The 19,456-nt window shown below is 41.6% G+C and overlaps 1 protein-coding gene across 8 annotated transcripts in view; it reads right to left on the bottom strand.

Moving 5' to 3' along the window:
• The window catches only part of ASB5 (ankyrin repeat and SOCS box containing 5), a 55,445-nt gene extending 41,843 nt beyond the window's left edge, over nt 1-13,602 (bottom strand). For 5 of the 8 annotated variants that reach the window (XR_009615803.3, XR_009615806.3, XR_009615805.3 and 2 more), the window contains exon 1: nt 13,253-13,599. Coding sequence is in view for 2 of the 8 variants with exons in the window: in XM_081795652.1 (XP_081651778.1) it covers nt 13,253-13,448 (196 nt within the window). In the remaining 6 variants the exon portion in view is untranslated. Of the gene's footprint in view, nt 1-13,252 lie in introns of all 8 variants that reach the window. The other 3 variants (XR_014137653.1, XM_081795652.1, XM_081795653.1) reach the window with 1 other exon arrangement.
• Between the last annotated feature and the right edge of the window lie 5,854 nt (nt 13,603-19,456).

The raw sequence follows: 19,456 nt of genomic DNA, 5'->3' as shown, positions 1-19,456 counted from the left end.
AAAATGCCAGGGCTCATGTTTTCACTTTCCTCTAACTAGATCAGGAACCTTGAGTGAGTTCCTCTACATTTTCAACTGTTTCCTTCTTTGCAAAAGAAGCATTAACGCCATCGACTTTGTAGAGGACAGTTATGAGGATGACAAGGGATAGGATGTATGGAAAGACTTAGTGAATTACAAGAAAAATAGACCATATTATCATCAGAAAGTGTAAGACAGGTCACGCAGAGTCAAAGCTGGGAATAGAAAAGGTCAAGAGACGTGCTAACCACCCCTATTAGGTCCAATTACAGGGAATTTGAGAAACAAGAGATTCACTTTTTTTCCATTTCTCATCTTCTCCTCCTTCTCCAACATTAACCACATAATATCTACTAGGAAAGCATCTCAATTTAAGAAAATGTGGTATATGAAACATCTATACTTACAAAATAAATAGTTTCTTTCCAAAGGAACTCCTTTAAGTGACAAGTTTACATGGTAAGACAAAATCCAGTGATTTACTAAGAGCTGTTTTGTACCCAACTTATAAAGTACAACTGTGCCCCTCTCTCCCTCTCTCTTTATATATACATATATAAATATATATACACACACACACACACAAAGTATATATATATATATATATATATATATATATATATATATAGATTGGTATATATATGTGTATATATATATACACACATATATATATAAATATATATCAATCAATATATATATATATCAATATATATATATCGGTATTTTACCAAGTTTTAAAGCTTCAAAAGCACCTAGGATATGGCTATTAGGAAAAATAGCATGTGTGTTAGAACATTACAATTCTGTATTATAACATGGAACTGATGTCTATCGTCTCATGAAACAGAAGGCCAGTTTCGTAGCGGTGTCATTATTCCTTAAACAGCCTATGGCAAACCAGGCTAGACTCAAGACACCTCATGAAAATGTCGGGGTCGTCAAACACTGCTTTGTTACTCAAAAACGCTGTTCTCCAGTTAGGGAAATCGCTGTTAGACATTCCATTTTGAGAAAGTTCTTTGTCCATTATCATATTCCTGCCAAATTTCAGTAGCAAGGCCTCATTTCTGATTTGAGGTTGAGGTCCACACCGGGCCATGTATACTGTAGGTCCATGCCGGGCCATATATATTGCAGGACAGCAACTGGTCCCTCAGACCTTGCAACTAACAGCCTTCATATCCCTACGGCTTATGTCGCTACTTTGTTCCCAGGTTATAACGTATACAGTTTAATGGTCTCTTACTTAAGAGGCAAGACAAAATCATTATTTGTGATTTATTATTTTCTCAACAGAGGCATAGCCACCTTCAGATAACCTCTGCACTAACCTCATAAAGAAGCAAGTGTTCCAGGAAGCTCGTGGAGGGATATTTTGCAAACCTGTGCACAGGGCCCCAGACAATTTAAAATACTGATAGGCTCTGAGCTTTTTCAGTGAGTCTATGAAATAATCCTGCGTCCTTATTTCCAGATATAATCTGCTTCTTTTTTTTATAAAAGGGTTATTTTTCTCCCTTCTCATGAGAAAGAAAAACAAACGCTTTTTATAAGATATGTCCAGTGAAAACCTATGTTTTGCTTGCTTCCTGGAGAGGCCGGCTGGCAGAGAGAAACAGAAAATAAAGGAAAAAAGCTGAATCCCTCCATGAACTGACTCAGCCCTTCACGGCTAGTGTTGTCATTACTGTTTTTTGTCTTCCCTTCTCAGCTGCCAGGGATTAAGAGGAAAGAAAATAAAAGGGCAAGAAAGTTTGGCAGAGAAAGTTAGTAGCTGGTGCTGTGATACTTTGGAGGTGAAGCAGCTTCAGCTCCTTCCATGGCCCTCACTCCAGAAAAACAAAGAGAAATTTGTGATATGCCATTGTGCTTTTACAGCAATGCCTATGCGGGAAAGGTGAGGTTTTCCTACAGCAGAGCCGTGAGCAGGTTGGCCCAGGAACATTCCCGTCTGAAGGATTTCTGTCAACAAGAGTTCCTTTGACAGAGTAAGATGGCAGAAGAAATGTCTGCAAGTAATTCATTTTTTTCATATTTATTCATTTTTGAGAGAGAGTGAGCGAGTGAGTGGAGGAGGGGCAGAAAGAGGCTGGGGCCAGAGGATCCAAAGCGGGTTCTGTGCTGACAGCAGTGAGTCCCATACAGGGCTCAAACTCATGAACTGTGAGATCACGACCAGAGCCGAAATCCAGACCCGGATGCTTAACAGACTGAGCCACCCAGGCGCCCTCCCATTGGTTATTCTTAAATAAACACGTGAATAAAGCCAACCACTTAAGTTTCTGAGACCATCTACCTGAAGAGCTAATGCGACGGTGGGCAGAATGCCCAAGCATTACTGTGTGCTTACAGCAACTGTTCAGCAAACACCATTTATTATAATTTCACCATGGGGCACCCGGGTGACTCAGTTATTAAGCATCTGACTTCGGCTCAGGTCATAACCCACAGTCCGTGAGTTCAGGCCAGCGTCAGGCTCTGTGCCGACAGCTCGGAGCCTGGAGCCTGCTTCGGATTCTGTGTCTCTCTCTCTCTCTCTGCCCCTCCCCTGTTCACACTGTCTCTGTCTCTCTCAAAAACAAATAAACATTAAAAAAATTTATAATTTCACTATCTTTTTTTTATTGATGCCTCTCTGAGCTACTAAACTGTGGGCAGTTTTGTACCGTTTTTGAAGAACTGTAAAGTAGCGTACAAAGAGCTCACTGTTACAGAGTAACTATAGTCCACAACACTGTGACGAATGGTTTAAGTAAAGTATATCTCATAGAAAATGTACAATAACCCTCTGAAATAAATATCATTCTGTCTGTTTTACTAATGAAGACACTGAGGCTGCAGACTTTAAACAACTTTCCTAAGATCTCACAGCTGGAAGGTGCTAGAACCATGACAGAATAATTTATGTATGGCTAAACCACTGTTATCTGTAATGGGATTTGAAACTCCATTTCCCCCTGATTTAAGGTATTTTCTTCATTCCATTAGTCTTTGCTGAGTTTCTTCAATATCCAAGGCATTGTTTTTCTTATGTGCCACTGGCCGTTATTTCAAAGACCAAGTGACTTTTCGCTTAGTAAAGAAGTATAATTGTCTTCTCCAAAATAACAGCAGTATTTCTCTGCAGTCTTGTTATAATTCAGTATCCAAGTATTTGGCAAGAATCATGTTTGCCTCTTTGAGCCTCAGGTTAATTACAAACTTCTTTTCTTTTCCTTCTAGTTAAATCCCTTGTCCTTCAGAACTCTTATTTTTTTTTAATAATCAAAATATTTTGTTACAATGCTGTAGAACCAGGTTTGTGGTCATTTGTGTGTGCTATTTAAAACGAATCTTTAAATGATTATAAAAATCTCTAATATTGCATCTAATTTTCATAAATCAAAATTCCTTTAAAAAATATTATTACTTCCAACAGGCCCTAAACATCGAGCGCATTTTGACAGATTCCCCTTTCCTCCACATTCCTAGACCATCACGCCAATTAGGTATACAAGTATTGTTTCAGGACTTAATATTTTCTATACAGGAGATAGTCTCTCCAACCCAAATCACTCTTAGTTTGTTGCTTTCTTTGAGTGACTGTAAGTAGCCACAAAACTTGGCTTCTAGACTAGATTTTACCAGATGAGCAATTTCATCATAATGGTGGAATGGAGAGAACAAAGCTCACATTTTTGTTTAGCGTCCTTTTTCTTCTTGGACAGTCACTATGAAGAAATATTCATTCCTTCCCAGACTCAACAGCTGTGTGATCCTGTGGGTTTGAACTCTGAAGGAACTAGCACTTTTTCCTTTTCCTAATTCCCCATTCCGGATACAGAGGGAAGTCAGACCCAAAGCTTCCAAATTCAGAAATTCATTTGGTGCTCCACACTGTGCTGAACGTTCTGTATTACTTGCCCTTGATGGATGATAGGAATCATCATTACTCTAGTGAATGAGGTGGTGTGGAAAACAGACGGAGCTCATCAGTCTCCTCAGTAGATCATCAGAGATGTGTTTGGTTGTTACGAAGGGGTTCCGTTCCCCCCAGACTCACAACTTACGTGCTCCTTATTGACTGCCGCTGTGGTGTGTTGGGAACTCTTTAGAATAGCTTCCTCCCACGCTTTGGTAGCAGTCGACTCTACCAACTGACAAGGAATTGCGTGGCAGTATGAGGGCGCAGAGGCTCCGCGGGCCTTAACTTCCATGGCTCTCACCGTCCGTCTTCATTTAAACCAAGCTGCACACTTGATGACTGAGACTAAGCCAGCGTTTCTATTTAAGAGCATGAATGGCACTTTGGTATCACGTTTCAGTTTGTTTGTCCTCTGCCCATAGTTTAAGACTCTCAGCCTTCTGGAAAGAGTGGCTGTGTTTCTGAATGTTTCTTTTTTGCTCAGTAGGTAATGGTGGCATGGAAATTTTAGCTGCCCTCACGGAGACGGGATGGCTGCCTGCCACTTCCCATGCTTGCCCACATTCCTGACGCGCCCAAAATGTTTACCGTTGTTCTGATCCTTAGGAAAGAATGCTGAAAGGTTGCTCAGTTGTGACTCATTTTATGAGGGGGTTAGGTTCCCTGAAGATGAATGTGACCTACATCCTATTTTAAACAAGCGGACACCGTTTATTTGTAAACACCATTTTATCCTTTCTTTAAAGAAAAATTCCTCTGAATGTCCACCTTCTGAAACTTCATAAAAGTAGGGCTGTCCCATTTAGAAGAAGGGGCCCCCCCGGGAACCCTGTCCCTGCACGCTGACACAGCCTCTCCATCCCACAGGCTCTTCTAGAAAACTCCTAAATCTACTTAGAGGGCAGATTTTTTTTTTTTTTTTTTAAATCTGCCCCACAGTAACTGATGGAGAATTAGAAGATTCAGAAAAAAAATCATTCTAATAGATTGTCCCCAAACCTAAATTTCACAGAGTGGACTGGTTTAATCACAGGCCACCTGGAAGCATTGGCAATTTAATAATTTATGAGACTCTCCTTCCCTGATCTGCTATCCGGTGGGCATCTGCAGTCTTAAAAGCCAACGGTCTCCTTTGTAGCATTGCTGAGAAAAGGCTGGAAAGAATGAATGATTTGTTCTTCACGCAGCTGGTAGAGAAGAAATGCCAAAAGTTGTACGGACTCCATAAGCAAACTCTTCTTTAAAAAAAAAAAAAAACAACTTTGTGAGGGTGGTTTCAAATGAAGAGGCTTTCCAAATACCCCACCTGCTCTCAATGCCATGGTTCATCTATCACTGCGGACAAACCTTCCTGTCTTCTCCCTAGGTTGGAAAATGAGCTTAATGTGCTAAATTGTTGCCGGAATCCACAGAATCGCCAGAGAGCCACTCCGAAGACGTGTCCTGCTGATTCCACGAGGAGGAGGTATCTTGTCTTCTCTGAGATGGAGTTTGTGAAGTACACATAGGGACATATTAACTCATTACACCAAGGATTCTGTAAAATACTTCCGGTGGTAATTATTTCCATCCTTAGGGAACGGCTCTTTTTTGTGTAGCCTGAATCTAGTCAAGGCAGCACAAAGCTCTTACTAGAACTATTTACTTGTGGCTGTCTGATTTGAGAAGACGTGCCTTTACTGTTCACACTGGCACCAACTATGGCCCCTCTATGAATCCTTATCTAACATTTATCCATCAAGCTTTGCCCCAGATGAACCAGGCCAGCTTAGTTCCACATTCTAAACGTCCTCTTTGTGCTTATCTCCAGCTTGGTGTCATTGCCACTCGTGCATAACGAGATACGGTCTGCCTCTGAAATTGACGCTCAAGCCCCACCTTCTTGATGAAGGGCCTGATACTCTCAGGGGACTTCCTTAGAAAACACTCATTACGGAACTGAACTGTTTTTATCTTAGCACCGTATGGACTTCTACTTACTTGCTGTTTGACTGTTACATATGTGCCGTTTGGCCCCACATCACCGAGTCTCCTTTTGCTCATAAGGGAAGTCATGCCGCACATGTGGTAAATATATAAATCTCTCTGTAGGTGCACGTACGTAATATACAGACACATGTATTCATCTATGTGCATGTAGCAAGGACATTGGGCCAGAAATAGGCGCCCAAGTACTTATTGAACTGATTTAAATTCACAACTGTTATCAGTTATGCCAATTAACAAGAAACAACTTATTTCATTTACTTACCATCTTCTAAAAGAGTAAATTCAAATACAGAAGGTCCAGACCTACTTTTTATTCTTCAACTGTCCTTATTATATAAAAACTATAGAACTGGTTACAACAATGCCTCCTATCAATATATGCAAAATTCATTTTGAAATTTTTTACTAAAATACCTGTTATTTTTCAAAAGCCTTAGTGGATAAATAATAAACATACTTATTCTTGCCTAAAAACACATTCTTTTTTTATTTTTTTTTTAATTTTTTTTTTAACGTTTATTTATTTTTGAGACAGAGAGAGAGCATGAACAGGGGAGGGGCAGAGAGAGAGGGAGACACAGAATCTGAAACAGGCTCCAGGCTCTCAGCTGTCAGCACAGAGCCCGACGCGGGGCTCGAACTCAAGGACCGTGAAATCATCACCTGAGCCGAAGTCGGACGCTTAACCAACCAAGCCACCCAGGCGCCCCAAAAACACGTTCTTTTAACAATAAAACTTCGGGCTTTTAGGTAAAAATTTAGGCAAGAGATATGTGAGTCAGAAATAATAATAATAATAATAATAATAGACTGAAAGATGAAACAGTGAATGGGGGAGTGAAATTGGGGAATTTGGATGGTTTTGAGCATTAAAAATAAGGATACATGCATGATTATGGGACAGAAAATGCGTGTTGTTAGTATAACTTTATGTAACTGACATGTCCCAGGCAGAACTATTCTTATCCCTACACTCTTGCCTCTTTGCTCCCCAAGATCTTCTTTAGCCTTGTAAAATAGCACATCCCACGTTTTTAAACTACTCGGTTATCAATCTGTCTCCCAGTAGACTATACACACCTTTAGGAAAGGGACCGTGGTGTGTTCGTACAGTTTGTCCTTAATGCCTAGCCCAGTAAACACGGTAAGTAATAAAGGAGCAAGTAATCGAATGACCTAAGGAAGGGAGAGGGAAACAAAAGGTACGAGAAGAATATTCCTAGGAAAACCAACCCCTCGCGAAGTTATGAGTAGGCCAAGTTCTTTAATTCCAAAATTCCATTCATTTCTCCAAATACAGAGGAAGAGCAAAGATGCTAACATTAAAAACACGACAGTCTTTGTGAACCTGGAACTTTGTTCTCAGATTCCGTTTTTAATTCACAGTATTATAATGGTCTCTTCCCAGAAAAGTGCTCTGACATTTCCAAAAAATAGTAGAGCTTGGGCAAAATGAAAATTGCTTCAAATTTTTTTGTAGCACTTTTGATTATAATGTCGTGTCTTTTGTCACAGATAACAGTTCTATTGATTCAAGTTATTCTTACCTGGAGCTCCATCTAAGTATAGAAAATGTGCCCAAAGCTGTCACATCTTCACGGTATTTTTACACCTTTATATAATGCACTCCATGAAAGAAGTCATCCTACAGATTTGCCTCTTGAAATTTTTCACTGCTGAGATTCTGAGGAAGTTCCTAACATAACTAACCCCACACACGATCCACACGGCAGCACCGAAAGCTACACAGAATAAGTTGCTCCTTGAGTACAGGTAAGATGAAGATTACTGCTGCTGGAGTTGTTGGCATCTGACGTATAGTTAAATTCCTAAAGCTGTTTTTAAACCTAGGATGGACTTTTTGATGGAGGAAAACATGACATTACATTGCATAAAATTCTAGCTGCTTTTCCTACCCAGCTGACGTTGTTCTCCAAGATTCCGGCACTTTTGCCATTTGGCCTTTGGTGGCGCATGGACACTGGAGCCTATTTTCAACAATAGATACGTCAAAAAAAAAAAAAAAAAAAAGGGTTGCATGCTTAATGGTCACCCTAAAACCAAATTCACGAAATCGTAAGAACACAAAGCAGTCCCTGAAGAGTCTGCATGTGTCACGAGACTGTGTTCCAAGCGGCCTCACAGGGAGACATTACTTTGGTGAATTTTTCCACGGTGCAAAATCCGGTCCGTGGCTTTGCACCCTCAGCAGCCCGATCCATCAGCAAAGCTGGAGGAAATGCACACACCAGAGGCGGGCTTAGAACTCAAAGAGCACAAAACGCTAAAGACTGCTGTCAAGATCCAAATATGTTAATTTACAACAAGAAGCAGAGTGTCAGAGCACAACACCCGTGGGGGCAAGCCAGCCCATTCTCTTTCTGTAGACACACCTCCCGGAAGAGCCAGATCACAATCGCAAGGTCATTTGGTGATGAAAAAATGGAACAGAAGTCTTACGTAACTCAAATGGAAGGCCAGGATTCAGATTCCAGTTCCACCACTTCCTGATTTACCCTGATGTCTCACAGGAGGGAGCAGTGACCCCGAAGACTCACCTAGCAGCGAGGGGTCCACCCCCCCACCCCCCACCCCTGCAGTGGCTTTGGCTGGGAACTGCAGGCTCACCTCCGTGGCTCATCAGTCCCTCTGCTGAATGACAGACGTTTCCTTTAGATGCGTCCATGTCTAACTCTGGGAGACAAACAGTTACCCTAAAGGAACCTCTGCCCTCTCTGCCAGTGCCATTTAAAGGTGTCATCGGATTCGTTTCTTTTTTCTTGTTTTTATTTATTTGTATCATCATTCTTCTTTTCTGTTCACGCCACCACCACCGGGCAAGTCTAGCCCCACATCTCCCCAAGGCAGGAGCCTAACTGGCTTACGTCCCTCAAGCCTGTCTCATTGTCCAACTCCAAAGATCGCTACTACATGCACACGTACTTCAGGTTAAGGTTCTATACATGTGTTTTCCCACTTCCCCCTTTCACTCATAGCAGAAACTCCCAGTGAGTCCTAGTGCCTTCAAAGTTAAGTTTGAACTGCTTAACCTGCCATTCACATTCTTTTGTATCTGTGGGGCACCTGGGTGGCTCAGTCAGTTAAGAGTCTGACTCTTGATTTCTGCTCAGGTCATGATCTCATGGTTTGCAAGTCTGAACCCCACATCAGGCTCTGTGCTGATGGTGTGGAGCCTGCTTGGGATATTCTCTCTCTCTCTCTCTCTCTCTCTCTCTCCCTCTCCCCTTCTCTCTGCCCCTTGACCCCCCCCATCCTCTCTCTCTCAAATACATTTTTTAAAAATTTTTAAAAAATTCTTTCATATCTGTGCCCAATTTATTATCACTTTCCTACTATATGAACCTTGGCTCTAGTTAAATCTACTGTTTCTTAATATTCTATGAGCACCCCTAATCCATGTTTCCACTTGTTCCTGGGGTCAACTCAACATCAGCCTCCTCAATTAGAATAAACTACCAGCAGGTGGAGAAAATACATCTTGCATTTTTTTTTAAGTTTACTTATTTTGAGAGACAGAGAGAGAGAGAGAGAGAGAGAGAGAGAGAGAGAATGTGTGCACACAAGTAGGGGTAGGGGCAGAGAGGGAGAGAGAATCCCAAGAAGGCTCCATGCTGTCAGCACAGAGCCTCACACAGGGCTTGATCCCACGAACTGTGAGATCACGACCTGAGCCAAAAGTAAGAGTTGGATGCTTAATTGACTGAGCCACCCAGGTGCCCCACATTTTGCCTTTTTTATATCTTGCTTTCTCAGTGCCTTCCTACCAAAGGTGTTCAAAAACACGTGCTTAGAACTGGCCCTATCCGCTAGTAGGTAAAACCTTTGAACTTTCTTCAGAGCCTAAGATAGACTGTGAAATAGAATAGATAGAATTACCCTTAACAGAAGAGAGATGCCGTCTCTTGACGTGTCCTTGGGGCATTCATTAGTAGTTCATGGCTTCTTCTAGGCCCTTGGAGTGATTTCGTAAAATCACTGTGCTCCCCCACACCCTCATTGGCTGTCTGTATTGTTTCATACCATAGCTGAAAACATCTTTCAACTCCTGTTAGCCTCACTGTTAGTCTCAAAGTATAGGGCTAGCTTTAAAAATAGACTAGTCGTCTCGTATTTTAGAAATTGCAACCAGGACATTTAACAGCTACAATGATGGGGGGGTGGCTATATAGAAAAGTACAATAAATAGGTCCCTTCAATGCGATGGCGGAGTTGATAAAAGTCTTCAGTACAAAAGATGAAGAGGCAGATTTGTAAATTTCATTGGCATCGCAAAGAGATCAAGAAGGAAAGAATCTTAAGCTATTTCATCTGCCATTTAGCCTTCAGCATTCTTGTTGTGTAATCATACCCTGGTCCCAAGCCTGACTGGAAAGTACTTGAAGAAAAAACTCTACCCTGCATTGCTCAAATACAATGAGCTGATTTGCAACAGCATCTAGTAAGACACAAGTTTTTTACTTCATACCAAAGTACTATGGCTCGTGGGGAGGACATCCAGAATGTTGTCAACAGAGTCCTCTGTGGTTGTGAAAGACATGAAAATACATACATCATCTCGTGTTTCATGGAATTTGGCAACTCTCCGTCAGAAATGTTGGGGAACAGGGGCGCCTGGGTGGCGCAGTCGGTTAAGCGTCCGACTTCAGCCAGGTCACGATCTCGCGGTCTGTGAGTTCGAGCCCCGCGTCAGGCTCTGGGCTGATGGCTCGGAGCCTGGAGCCTGTTTCCGATTCTGTGTCTCCCTCTCTCTCTGCCCCTCCCCCGTTCATGCTCTGTCTCTCTCTGTCCCAAAAATAATAAATAAAAAACGTTGAAAAAAAAAAATTTAAAAAAAAAAAAAAAAAAAAAAGAAATGTTGGGGAACAATCTGGCTAAGTCTTGAAAGTAGGAATGAGAAGCCTAATTCAAAGTGGAATGAAGGTGATAATCTTTCCTAGGCAGGAGGAAATTGCTAGATGAAATGAAGATAATTAAGCTTGATTAGTTAATTATAAAAATACAAACAAAATAAAAATAGTCTGATTGTAGGAAGTAAAAGGAAGAGCTATGTTAAGATGGAGAAATAAATAATTTCCTAGGCAAAGAAAAATTAACTCTTAGAATTAGGAGATCAAGAGTTTGTTAAAAAAAAAAAAAAGTTCACTAGGTACCTGCCTATCCTCCTAATATTACAATAAAATTGGGAGACGAATTATGCTTGCACTGAATAAAAATTATAATGATATATTCTATTTATAGATTAATACAAGATATGAGAAAGAAGAATTTTGTTAACTCGGCATAATATTAAAACAACACAAAGCACAATTTTTCGAAACCTTAGGTTTCCAATTAATATTCCCAGGAAAAGATTTTCCATTAATGAGTGTTGATTTCTTTCTTTTTTTTAAAAAAAAGTTTATTCATTTTTGAGAGAGGGAGAGAGAGAAGGAAGAAGGACAGAGAGAATGCCAAGTAGGCTCTGTGCTGTCAGAACTCACAGACCGTGAGATTGTGACCTGAGCCGAAATCAAGAGTTGGACGCTTCACTGACTGAGCCACCCAGGCGCCCCTCTTTCTTTCTTTTTTAGGGACATGATCCTAGAGTTCTAACAGATCTTCACACAGGCTCATAAAACTAGACGGGAACATGGAAGGCTTGTCCTATATTCCTGTGACCTTCTGGCATAAGCACACTGAGATGAGGTTAAAGAGGAGACAATTGTCTCCACTTATTTATGACTATGGACAAAAAGGAGCTACCGTAGCTTTCTCTACACATCTACACAAAAAGTGTAGATGTTTAGCCAATATTTCACGTTTTTATGTTCAGCAATTCTCGTAAGAGGTAGACAAGATTTGACTAGCAAGTAATGGGCTGCAGGCTGCCATGAGAAGAACTTGTATCACCTTACGATCGTGTATGATCGATTTAATCTCATATCTAGAAATGCGGTTTGTGTTTTCAAATCTAGTTTCCTATGTTTGCTGCTTTCTAAACAAAATATTCCGTTTACCAACACAGCGTGCGCCACATTTAAATAGTTACAGCCGGTCCAAAGCTGGGCTGCTGGGCAAGGAATTACGTGCTGCCTGTTCCCTCTGGAGCCCATCTTCTTGTGTGAGTTTCATACTGGCGTTTAGATTTTCCACACTTTGAACTGAGTACATAAATTTCTCACTTTGCATAAGAACACTCTTTCCCGGGGAAAAAAAGACTTCGTACCCATCTCACATACCAAAAAAGATTTTCTACCTTTATTCAGCTTTCCACGTACCTACAGAGTAACCTAGATTCTAAAATGAAGTATTCCACAAATGGAAAAGGTAGAAAAGCAGATGTTAAGAAGGCAGACTTTGCATTCTAAGTGCTCTTTTTTAAAAAACTAAGTTTTCTCGTTCCTTGATGGTACATTTGGATTCTGAAAATTTAAGCTACTTCAGAGGTATCTGGGGTCTAAAGTGTGCATACTTGCCTGATGATGTTCAAACCAGAAATTAATCAAAAGGCTGTAAGGAAATTAAAATGTCACCCCGAAGCTCACCAAAACAACTGTTTTACTGTATAGGATATCAGTCCAATAGAATAGAAATGGTTTTACAACCTTTAAAGTCTGTGGTTAAAATGACTTTCTCGTTTGGTCTCATACTTCAGTTTCTTCCTGCGAAACGTGGGTAGATGTCCTTGGCTACACACAAAAAAATTTGTTAATTCATGTTCCTATCCCCTTGTAATCAAGTTTCTACACACTGGGGCAAAGCAATGACAGCTCCTTCCAGAAAAACACACGCCGTAAATCCTAGTATTCCACAGGCCGTGTTTTATTTTCTAATCTTGGCCAAATAAACGCTGTGGAAAACAAATACAACCTTCACCTTTCTCTCTTTCACAATCGACTAAAGAGTTGATTTAAAAATCATAAAAATCCGGGGACGTGTTAAAGGACGAGTGAAGTACGATCGGTAATGGAAGCCTCTAGAATTACAGCGCGGCCAATGCAATGTTTAAGGTTTTCAGGAGTTGGGGTTTTTTTCTTTTTTCTTTTTTTTTTAACAGAGAAATATATCCTCCATGGTAGGTTTCCACTAATCTCTCTGGCCGGGATGCCCCGATTTTATGAACCCAGGCCTTTGCACGGCAAAATGATTTTCTTTTTCCTGGAGCCGTGAGGTTAAGGAATGTTTTGGTAAGGGGTCGGGGGTGGGGGTGGGGGGGGACGTTAACGACACAGTGGGCTTTGAAGCGGCCCCTAAAGCAAACACGCGAGGTTTCCTCGGGCCGCGGCTGGAGCATAACTAGCCTCCGCTGCAGACGGCAGAGCGTTATCGTAAACATACCTTGGCCTTGGGTGACTCCATAAAACTCAGCTGCTATCCTGGCCGCCTCCTTGCGGTTGCCTTTGACGATGTAGAAATGGCTGAGGATGGCGAGGCTGATCTTCACAAAGAGCTTGAAGCAGAAGAGCGAAAGTATGGTGAAGTAGACATTGGAGAGCTGCTGCGCAAACGGCCGGCTCTCCTCCAACAGCGACATCGCCGCACCTGAACCCTGCGGGGCCGTCCGCGGCGCTGCGAGTCTCAACCGTGCCCGGCTCTCCTCCGGATGCTCCCGAACAGCTGGTCCGGAGGAAGGAAAGCGTCAGCTGGTCACGATGCCCCGAGCTCAAAATATTTATACCGTCCGTAAAAGTTCTCCGCACACTGCGATTGGCCTGACGCTGCTCGGTGGAGGCCAGGGCACGCACCACGTGCTCCGCCCGCTCGCCCGGCTCCTGACTTTCCGTCCTCCGCGTGGAACGACCCCCCGCCGCCCTGCTCCCGATTTCAAAACCCAGGCGCTGAAATCCGCTTGCAGATGATGTCCTTTTTCGGCGTCGAACGGTCACGAACGCTCCGAAGACTTCGCGCGTGCGGTTCCCGCTGTTAACGTAGACGATTTTCATCATAGGAAGGTGAAATTGAGTCCGTGAATTCCAGGCCGTGGCTGCGTGATCTCAAGGACCCCTCATCAATTAGCTAACCATGTCGCTTTCACTTTATCAGAAAAACATTTTTTTCTTATAAATGGACAGATTGGAAGGCCATCGAGTCATAATTTTAGACTGTTCATTCGTCTTGAGAACACTTTTTAAGCACCTACTTAGGTGTCAGATATTTTGCTGAACGCTGGGGAGACAAAGAAGAATGTAATGATGGGGCCATAAGGATCAGTAGTCTAGAGGGGCACAGGGGTATGGGATAAATATCACATCACGGGAGCCCAAAGAGGAAGGGCCTGATCCTCCTAGGGAAGAGTCAGAAGAGACTTCTTGGAGGAGGTGGCATATGAAGAGACCTATCAGATAAACATAAGCGTTTTATATAGTCCGAAAACAAGCAAAACCACATAGGCCTGTCATTTTTCTTTCTTTCTTTTTTTTTTTTTTCAGGCCTGTAATCTTTAACCCTAACTTGAGTTAATTTGTGAATGAATTGCAAGTAGCTCTAAGGGCATTCTTAGGCAAGCTATATTTTTGAAAGACAAATAGCATAAATTATTAAGAAGAATAATGTAGAGTGGCAACCTTTTGGCACCTAAGTCAAAAAGAAAACACCAAAATAAAAAATGACACATTACACAGGGAGTTTATTCATACTTAAAAAAAATTATTTATTTATTCTGAGAGAGAGAGAGAGAGAGTGAGCAAGCACGACTGGGAAGGGGCAGAGAGGGAGAGAGAATCCTAAGCACGCTCTGAGCTGTCAGCAGTAGTCCATCTGGGGGCTCCATCTGGGGGCTCCGACTCATGAACGGTGAGATCGTGACCCGAGCCGAAATCAAGAGTCAGATGCTTACCGGCATGAGCCATACGGGCGCCCCTATTCATACATTTTTATGACCAGGTTTGGTCATTGTTCAGCGTTGTATGCGTCCCAATCCTTCTGAGAAGCTCCAGGATAACACGTATTAACATACAGACTGAATAGAAGTGGATCGATTCGATAAAGGAGCGCACGGATGCCTGCACATATTGGTAAGTGTTCCATGCTTATCTGCCTTCGTCTATGCTTTTTATGCTGGTTATCTTATCTGATTGGAGTTACTACCATGAAACATTCCTAAGACAGAGGAGACATTGCTGTAAAATAAAGGTGCCCAATGAAGCAGGCTTCTTTCCCCAGTGACCGAGTGGCTCCCAGAAAAATAAATTAGGTCAACACATTAGAAAGAAACGACTGAGCTCTCCATGAGCTGGTATTGTTTTCACAGGCAGAGAACTAGACCGTGTGGGTGGCCGTTCCTTGGACCCGGTGTGCCCTTTCACGTGCACTTTGGGAATCAATGAAAATACACTTCGAGGTATGGAAGAGAAAGGAACCAAACGTTCCTCTCTCTCACTGGTAGTAAGACAGTGTCAGTTAAGTCATTACATGACGATCACCTTCCAGTTAGTCTTCCCTCTGGCATGGGGACTCATGCGTGACCGCACCCGGAGAGACGCGCCCACGGACAGCTGGGCCATCACAATGCTCTGAGTCACTGCACTGACTTCCACTGCGGTGCTTTAGAATCAGAAGTAAAACCCGCCTAAGCCACATCCAACTGTGCATCTAAGGTTTCACTCCTTCCTCTTTACCAGTAAGTGCTATTATAAATAATTATCTCCACATCAGCTAATCAGGGGCCTGGATTCTTTTGGGTTGAGGAATACGTTTATTTAAATAAGGCTGCCCTCACTGGGGCACTGAATTTAGATTCCTATGGTTTTAGTAGGAGAAAAATATTACTGACCAATATGTAGCATTTGTTGTCAAGATGCCAGGTTTTATTTTAATGAGTTTCTTGATCTCTACCTCTATTTTTTGCATTAGAATATACTCTCCTTTGGAAAAGTTTACCATCCCTAAGTAACCACCAAATAAAAATTAAGGCTAAATAAAAATAACTCATAGTAAGTGAACTCATCAAATAGAAACTAATGTTGTGTCTTTCACATTATAGACCGTTTTATATAACACCATGAATAACTTTATTAATATTTGGAAGACACATGAAACGTATTGTGTGTCTAAATACTTTTGCTATTGACCATGTTGAGATGATGTGGTATTGAGATGATATTTGGTTGATTAGCCCAGTACATCCCGACTGTCTTCATCTTGTTAGTTTCAGTCAATCAATCAATCAAACCAAAATTGAGCTCAACAGTTGTGTTTCTAGAATGGATGATACAAGAGATAATAAAAATGCAGTCGGGGGGCGCCTGGGTGGCTCAGTCGGTTAGGTGGCCGACTTCGGCTCAGGTCATGATCTCGCGGTCCGTGAGTTCGAGCCCCGCGTCGGGCTCTGTGCTGACAGCTCAGAGCCTGGAGCCTGCTTCGGATTCTGTGTCTCCCTCTCTCTCTGTTCCTCCCCTGCTCATGCTCTGTCTCTCTCTGTCTCAAAAATAAATAAACATTAAAAAAAAAATTAAAAAAAAATGCAGGCGGAAGTGATTTATTGAAAATCCAGTATATGCTACATGTTTTATATAAATCTTCTTGTTTACTATTTTATTCTCTCTCACACTCATTATTATTGTTATTTACATTTTAAAGATGAAGAAAATCGGAGGGCTCCTGGGTGGCTAAGTTGATTAAGAGCCTGACTCTTTTTTATTTATTTATTTTTTTATTTTTATTTATTTATTTATTTATTTTTTATTTTTTTATTTTTTTAATTTTTTTTATTATTTTTTTATTTTTTAATATATGAAATTTACTGTCAAATTGGTTTCCATACAACACCCAGTGCTCATCCCAAAAGGTGCCCTCCTCAATACCCATCACCCACCCTGCCCTCCCTCCCACCCCCCATCAACCCTCAGTTTGTTCTCAGTTTTTAACAGTAAGAGCCTGACTCTTGATTTTAGTTCAGGTCATGATCTCACAGTTGTGAGTTTGAGTACCACATCAGGCTCCTTGCTGAGCTCAGAATCTGCTTAAGATTCTGTCTCCCTCCCTCTCTGTCCCACCCCACCTCTCTAAAATTAAAAAAAAAAAAAAATGTTTTTTAAGATAAAGAAACTTGGGTTCAGAGAGCTTTGGTGACCTGTACACATTCATTATGAGTAACAGCGCTGTTTGAACATGGATCTGACCCTAAACTATGTGCTCAAGTTACCACTCATATTTTCTGTTTTTAGGCGTTTCCAATCTGAAATGAGCCAATGCGATTTACGCACACAGAGACTGAGACAAAGTCACATGGATTCACACACAGTGAAGAGATCAGTCTGTGATTGTATTTAATCAGGTGCTTAAATTAGTACCTGAGCTAGTAGGGCAGGGGATACATGTTCTGATGATTATATGAGACAGAATCTTGTGTGAGCTCAACAAACGTGAATAAGGGAAAGGGAGAATGTGTCATGACTGGGCTAATATTGGGGGGATTATTCAAGGTGAAGAATTGGTTACAGGAACCAATGAAAATAACAGAGAAGTAGCAGAGAGAGAGGCCAAGGAGTAGGGTACTGGAGAGTGAGTACATTAGAAACATCGAGTGTTCGGGGCCCCTGCGTGGCTCAGTGGGTTAAGTGTCTAACTCATGGTTTAAGCTTAGGTCATGATCTCACGGTTCCTGGGTTTGAGCCCCGCTGTGAGCGCAGAGCCTGCTTGGGATTCTCTGTCTCCGTCACTCTCGGCCCCTCCCCTGTGCTCGCTCTCTCTCTTTCTCTCTAAGTAAATAAACTTAAAAAAAGAAATACTGAGTGTTCAAAACAGGGTCAAATGACTAAGAACGAAAAGAATGAGGCTTAAAAAAGGATCTTAGGTCTGGCCAAGAAGTTCCCTGGAGACTTTGAACTCAGTGTTTCAACAAGGGTAATGGGCTGGGAATGGGGACCTCATGTTAAGGAGTAATCCTTAAAGCAACTTCCAAAGCAAAGCAGGCTCCTTGGCTTCCCCCTCTTGTCACCCTTCTAAGGCCCTGGCTCTCTGCCCCTCCCCCATGTAGGTGTCTAAGGAGAGTCATCTCTGTGGCCTGCCCCTGGGACCCCCCCCCCCCCCCTCCTGTCATGTCTCCTGCTCCAACCCTTAGCATCTCAGGGAACTACGTGAATTGATATTTTTTTGGTGTGTTTCAGAGACTCAATTTCATGTCATTTGGATGCTGAATATGATAATGACTTTCAAATGTGACCACATTACCCTTTAAATTCTCATAGAACGATCTCATTTCCAGAGATTCTGGAACTAACCTCTTTTGACTTAGCTGCAGTATGATCCAAGTTATTAGATTGAAAATGTCATTGGGACGCACACACAAAAAGCCTCTTCCTAGTGCTTTCCAGTTGATAAACTTCAGCATAAATATTTTTATGTAGAAGAAATACAGTCAGCCCATTGAAATGATCATTAATGTAAAAAAAAAAATCGGATCCCTTATTTTCTGGTAGAAATCTGAAGGCTCTGATTGACATTTTTTATTCTTAATATTCCAAAAAACAGAACTACAGGGATAAATTCAAACAGCGAGTTTGCTAATAGTCAGTGCAACAGCAAGGCACCTTCCCAGCCCCAGGAGAGGGTTTCTGAGGAGCATCTGTACACATTACATGCAAACTGAGAAAAGTCTTTTGTCCATAGATGTGACAGTCAATGGTGGCTGATAAAAGGATCAAAGTATGCAAATTGATATTGGTGAGATAAAAGCTCCCTGGTGTGCTTAAAATACCATTGAAAATATAACCTTCATTTTTTCATTTTTGTGAAATCTCATGAGAAAAAGTAAGGACAAATGAATCTCTTCGATGTTTAGAATACACTGGAGTTTTACATGTTTAGAATACATGGGAATTTGAAATAAAACCTGAAATGTTTACACTTTAAGTTGAAATCTTTTTTTTTTTTTTTTTTTTGAGAGAGAGAGGGAGAGAGAGAGGAGCAGAGGGGGAGAGAGAGAGGCATAGAGAGGGAGGGGCAGAGGGACACAGAGAGAGAGAGGGAGAGGGAGAATTTTAAGCAGCCTCCAAGCTCAGCACAGAACCCAACGTGGGGCTCGATCCCACGACCCTTGGGATCATGACCTGAGGGGAAATCGAGAGGCAGATGCTCGACCGTCTGAGTCATCCAGGCGCTTCAAGTTGAAATCCTTAAGGAGAACTGATACCTGCTTTTAGCTTTATCTCGCTTCAGTAGGTTCTGTTTAGTTAGCTGATCTTCAGTTACCCAAAAGCTGTACTCAGGGAAATAGACACTTTGCAAAGAAATATCAATGAAGGGTAAACTGTCATAGAGATTATAATTAGTGTACTAATTATTATTTATACTTTTAGTTGGGAACAGTTTAGTTGAGACCTATTATATTCTGTCTGATTGTACTACTTAGGAATACATTCTTGGTTTTGGCCCTGACCCATACTTCCAGGGTAATGGAACAGAAGAGTAATTTTTGTTAGCATTAAGATAATCCACAAAAAAAACCCCCAAATATCATTCATCAAGTTATCATTGACTTAGATTTTACCCAGGTTTGTTGGGGAAAATTGGAACAGTCTCTATCCTAAAAATTGAGTCATG

The sequence above is a fragment of the Panthera onca genome, chromosome B1 (genome assembly GCF_046562875.1).
Source record: "Panthera onca isolate mPanOnc1 chromosome B1, mPanOnc1 haplotype 2, whole genome shotgun sequence".
Classification (NCBI taxonomy): Eukaryota; Metazoa; Chordata; class Mammalia; order Carnivora; family Felidae; genus Panthera; species Panthera onca.
This window is presented reverse-complemented; position numbering and strand designations above follow the sequence as displayed.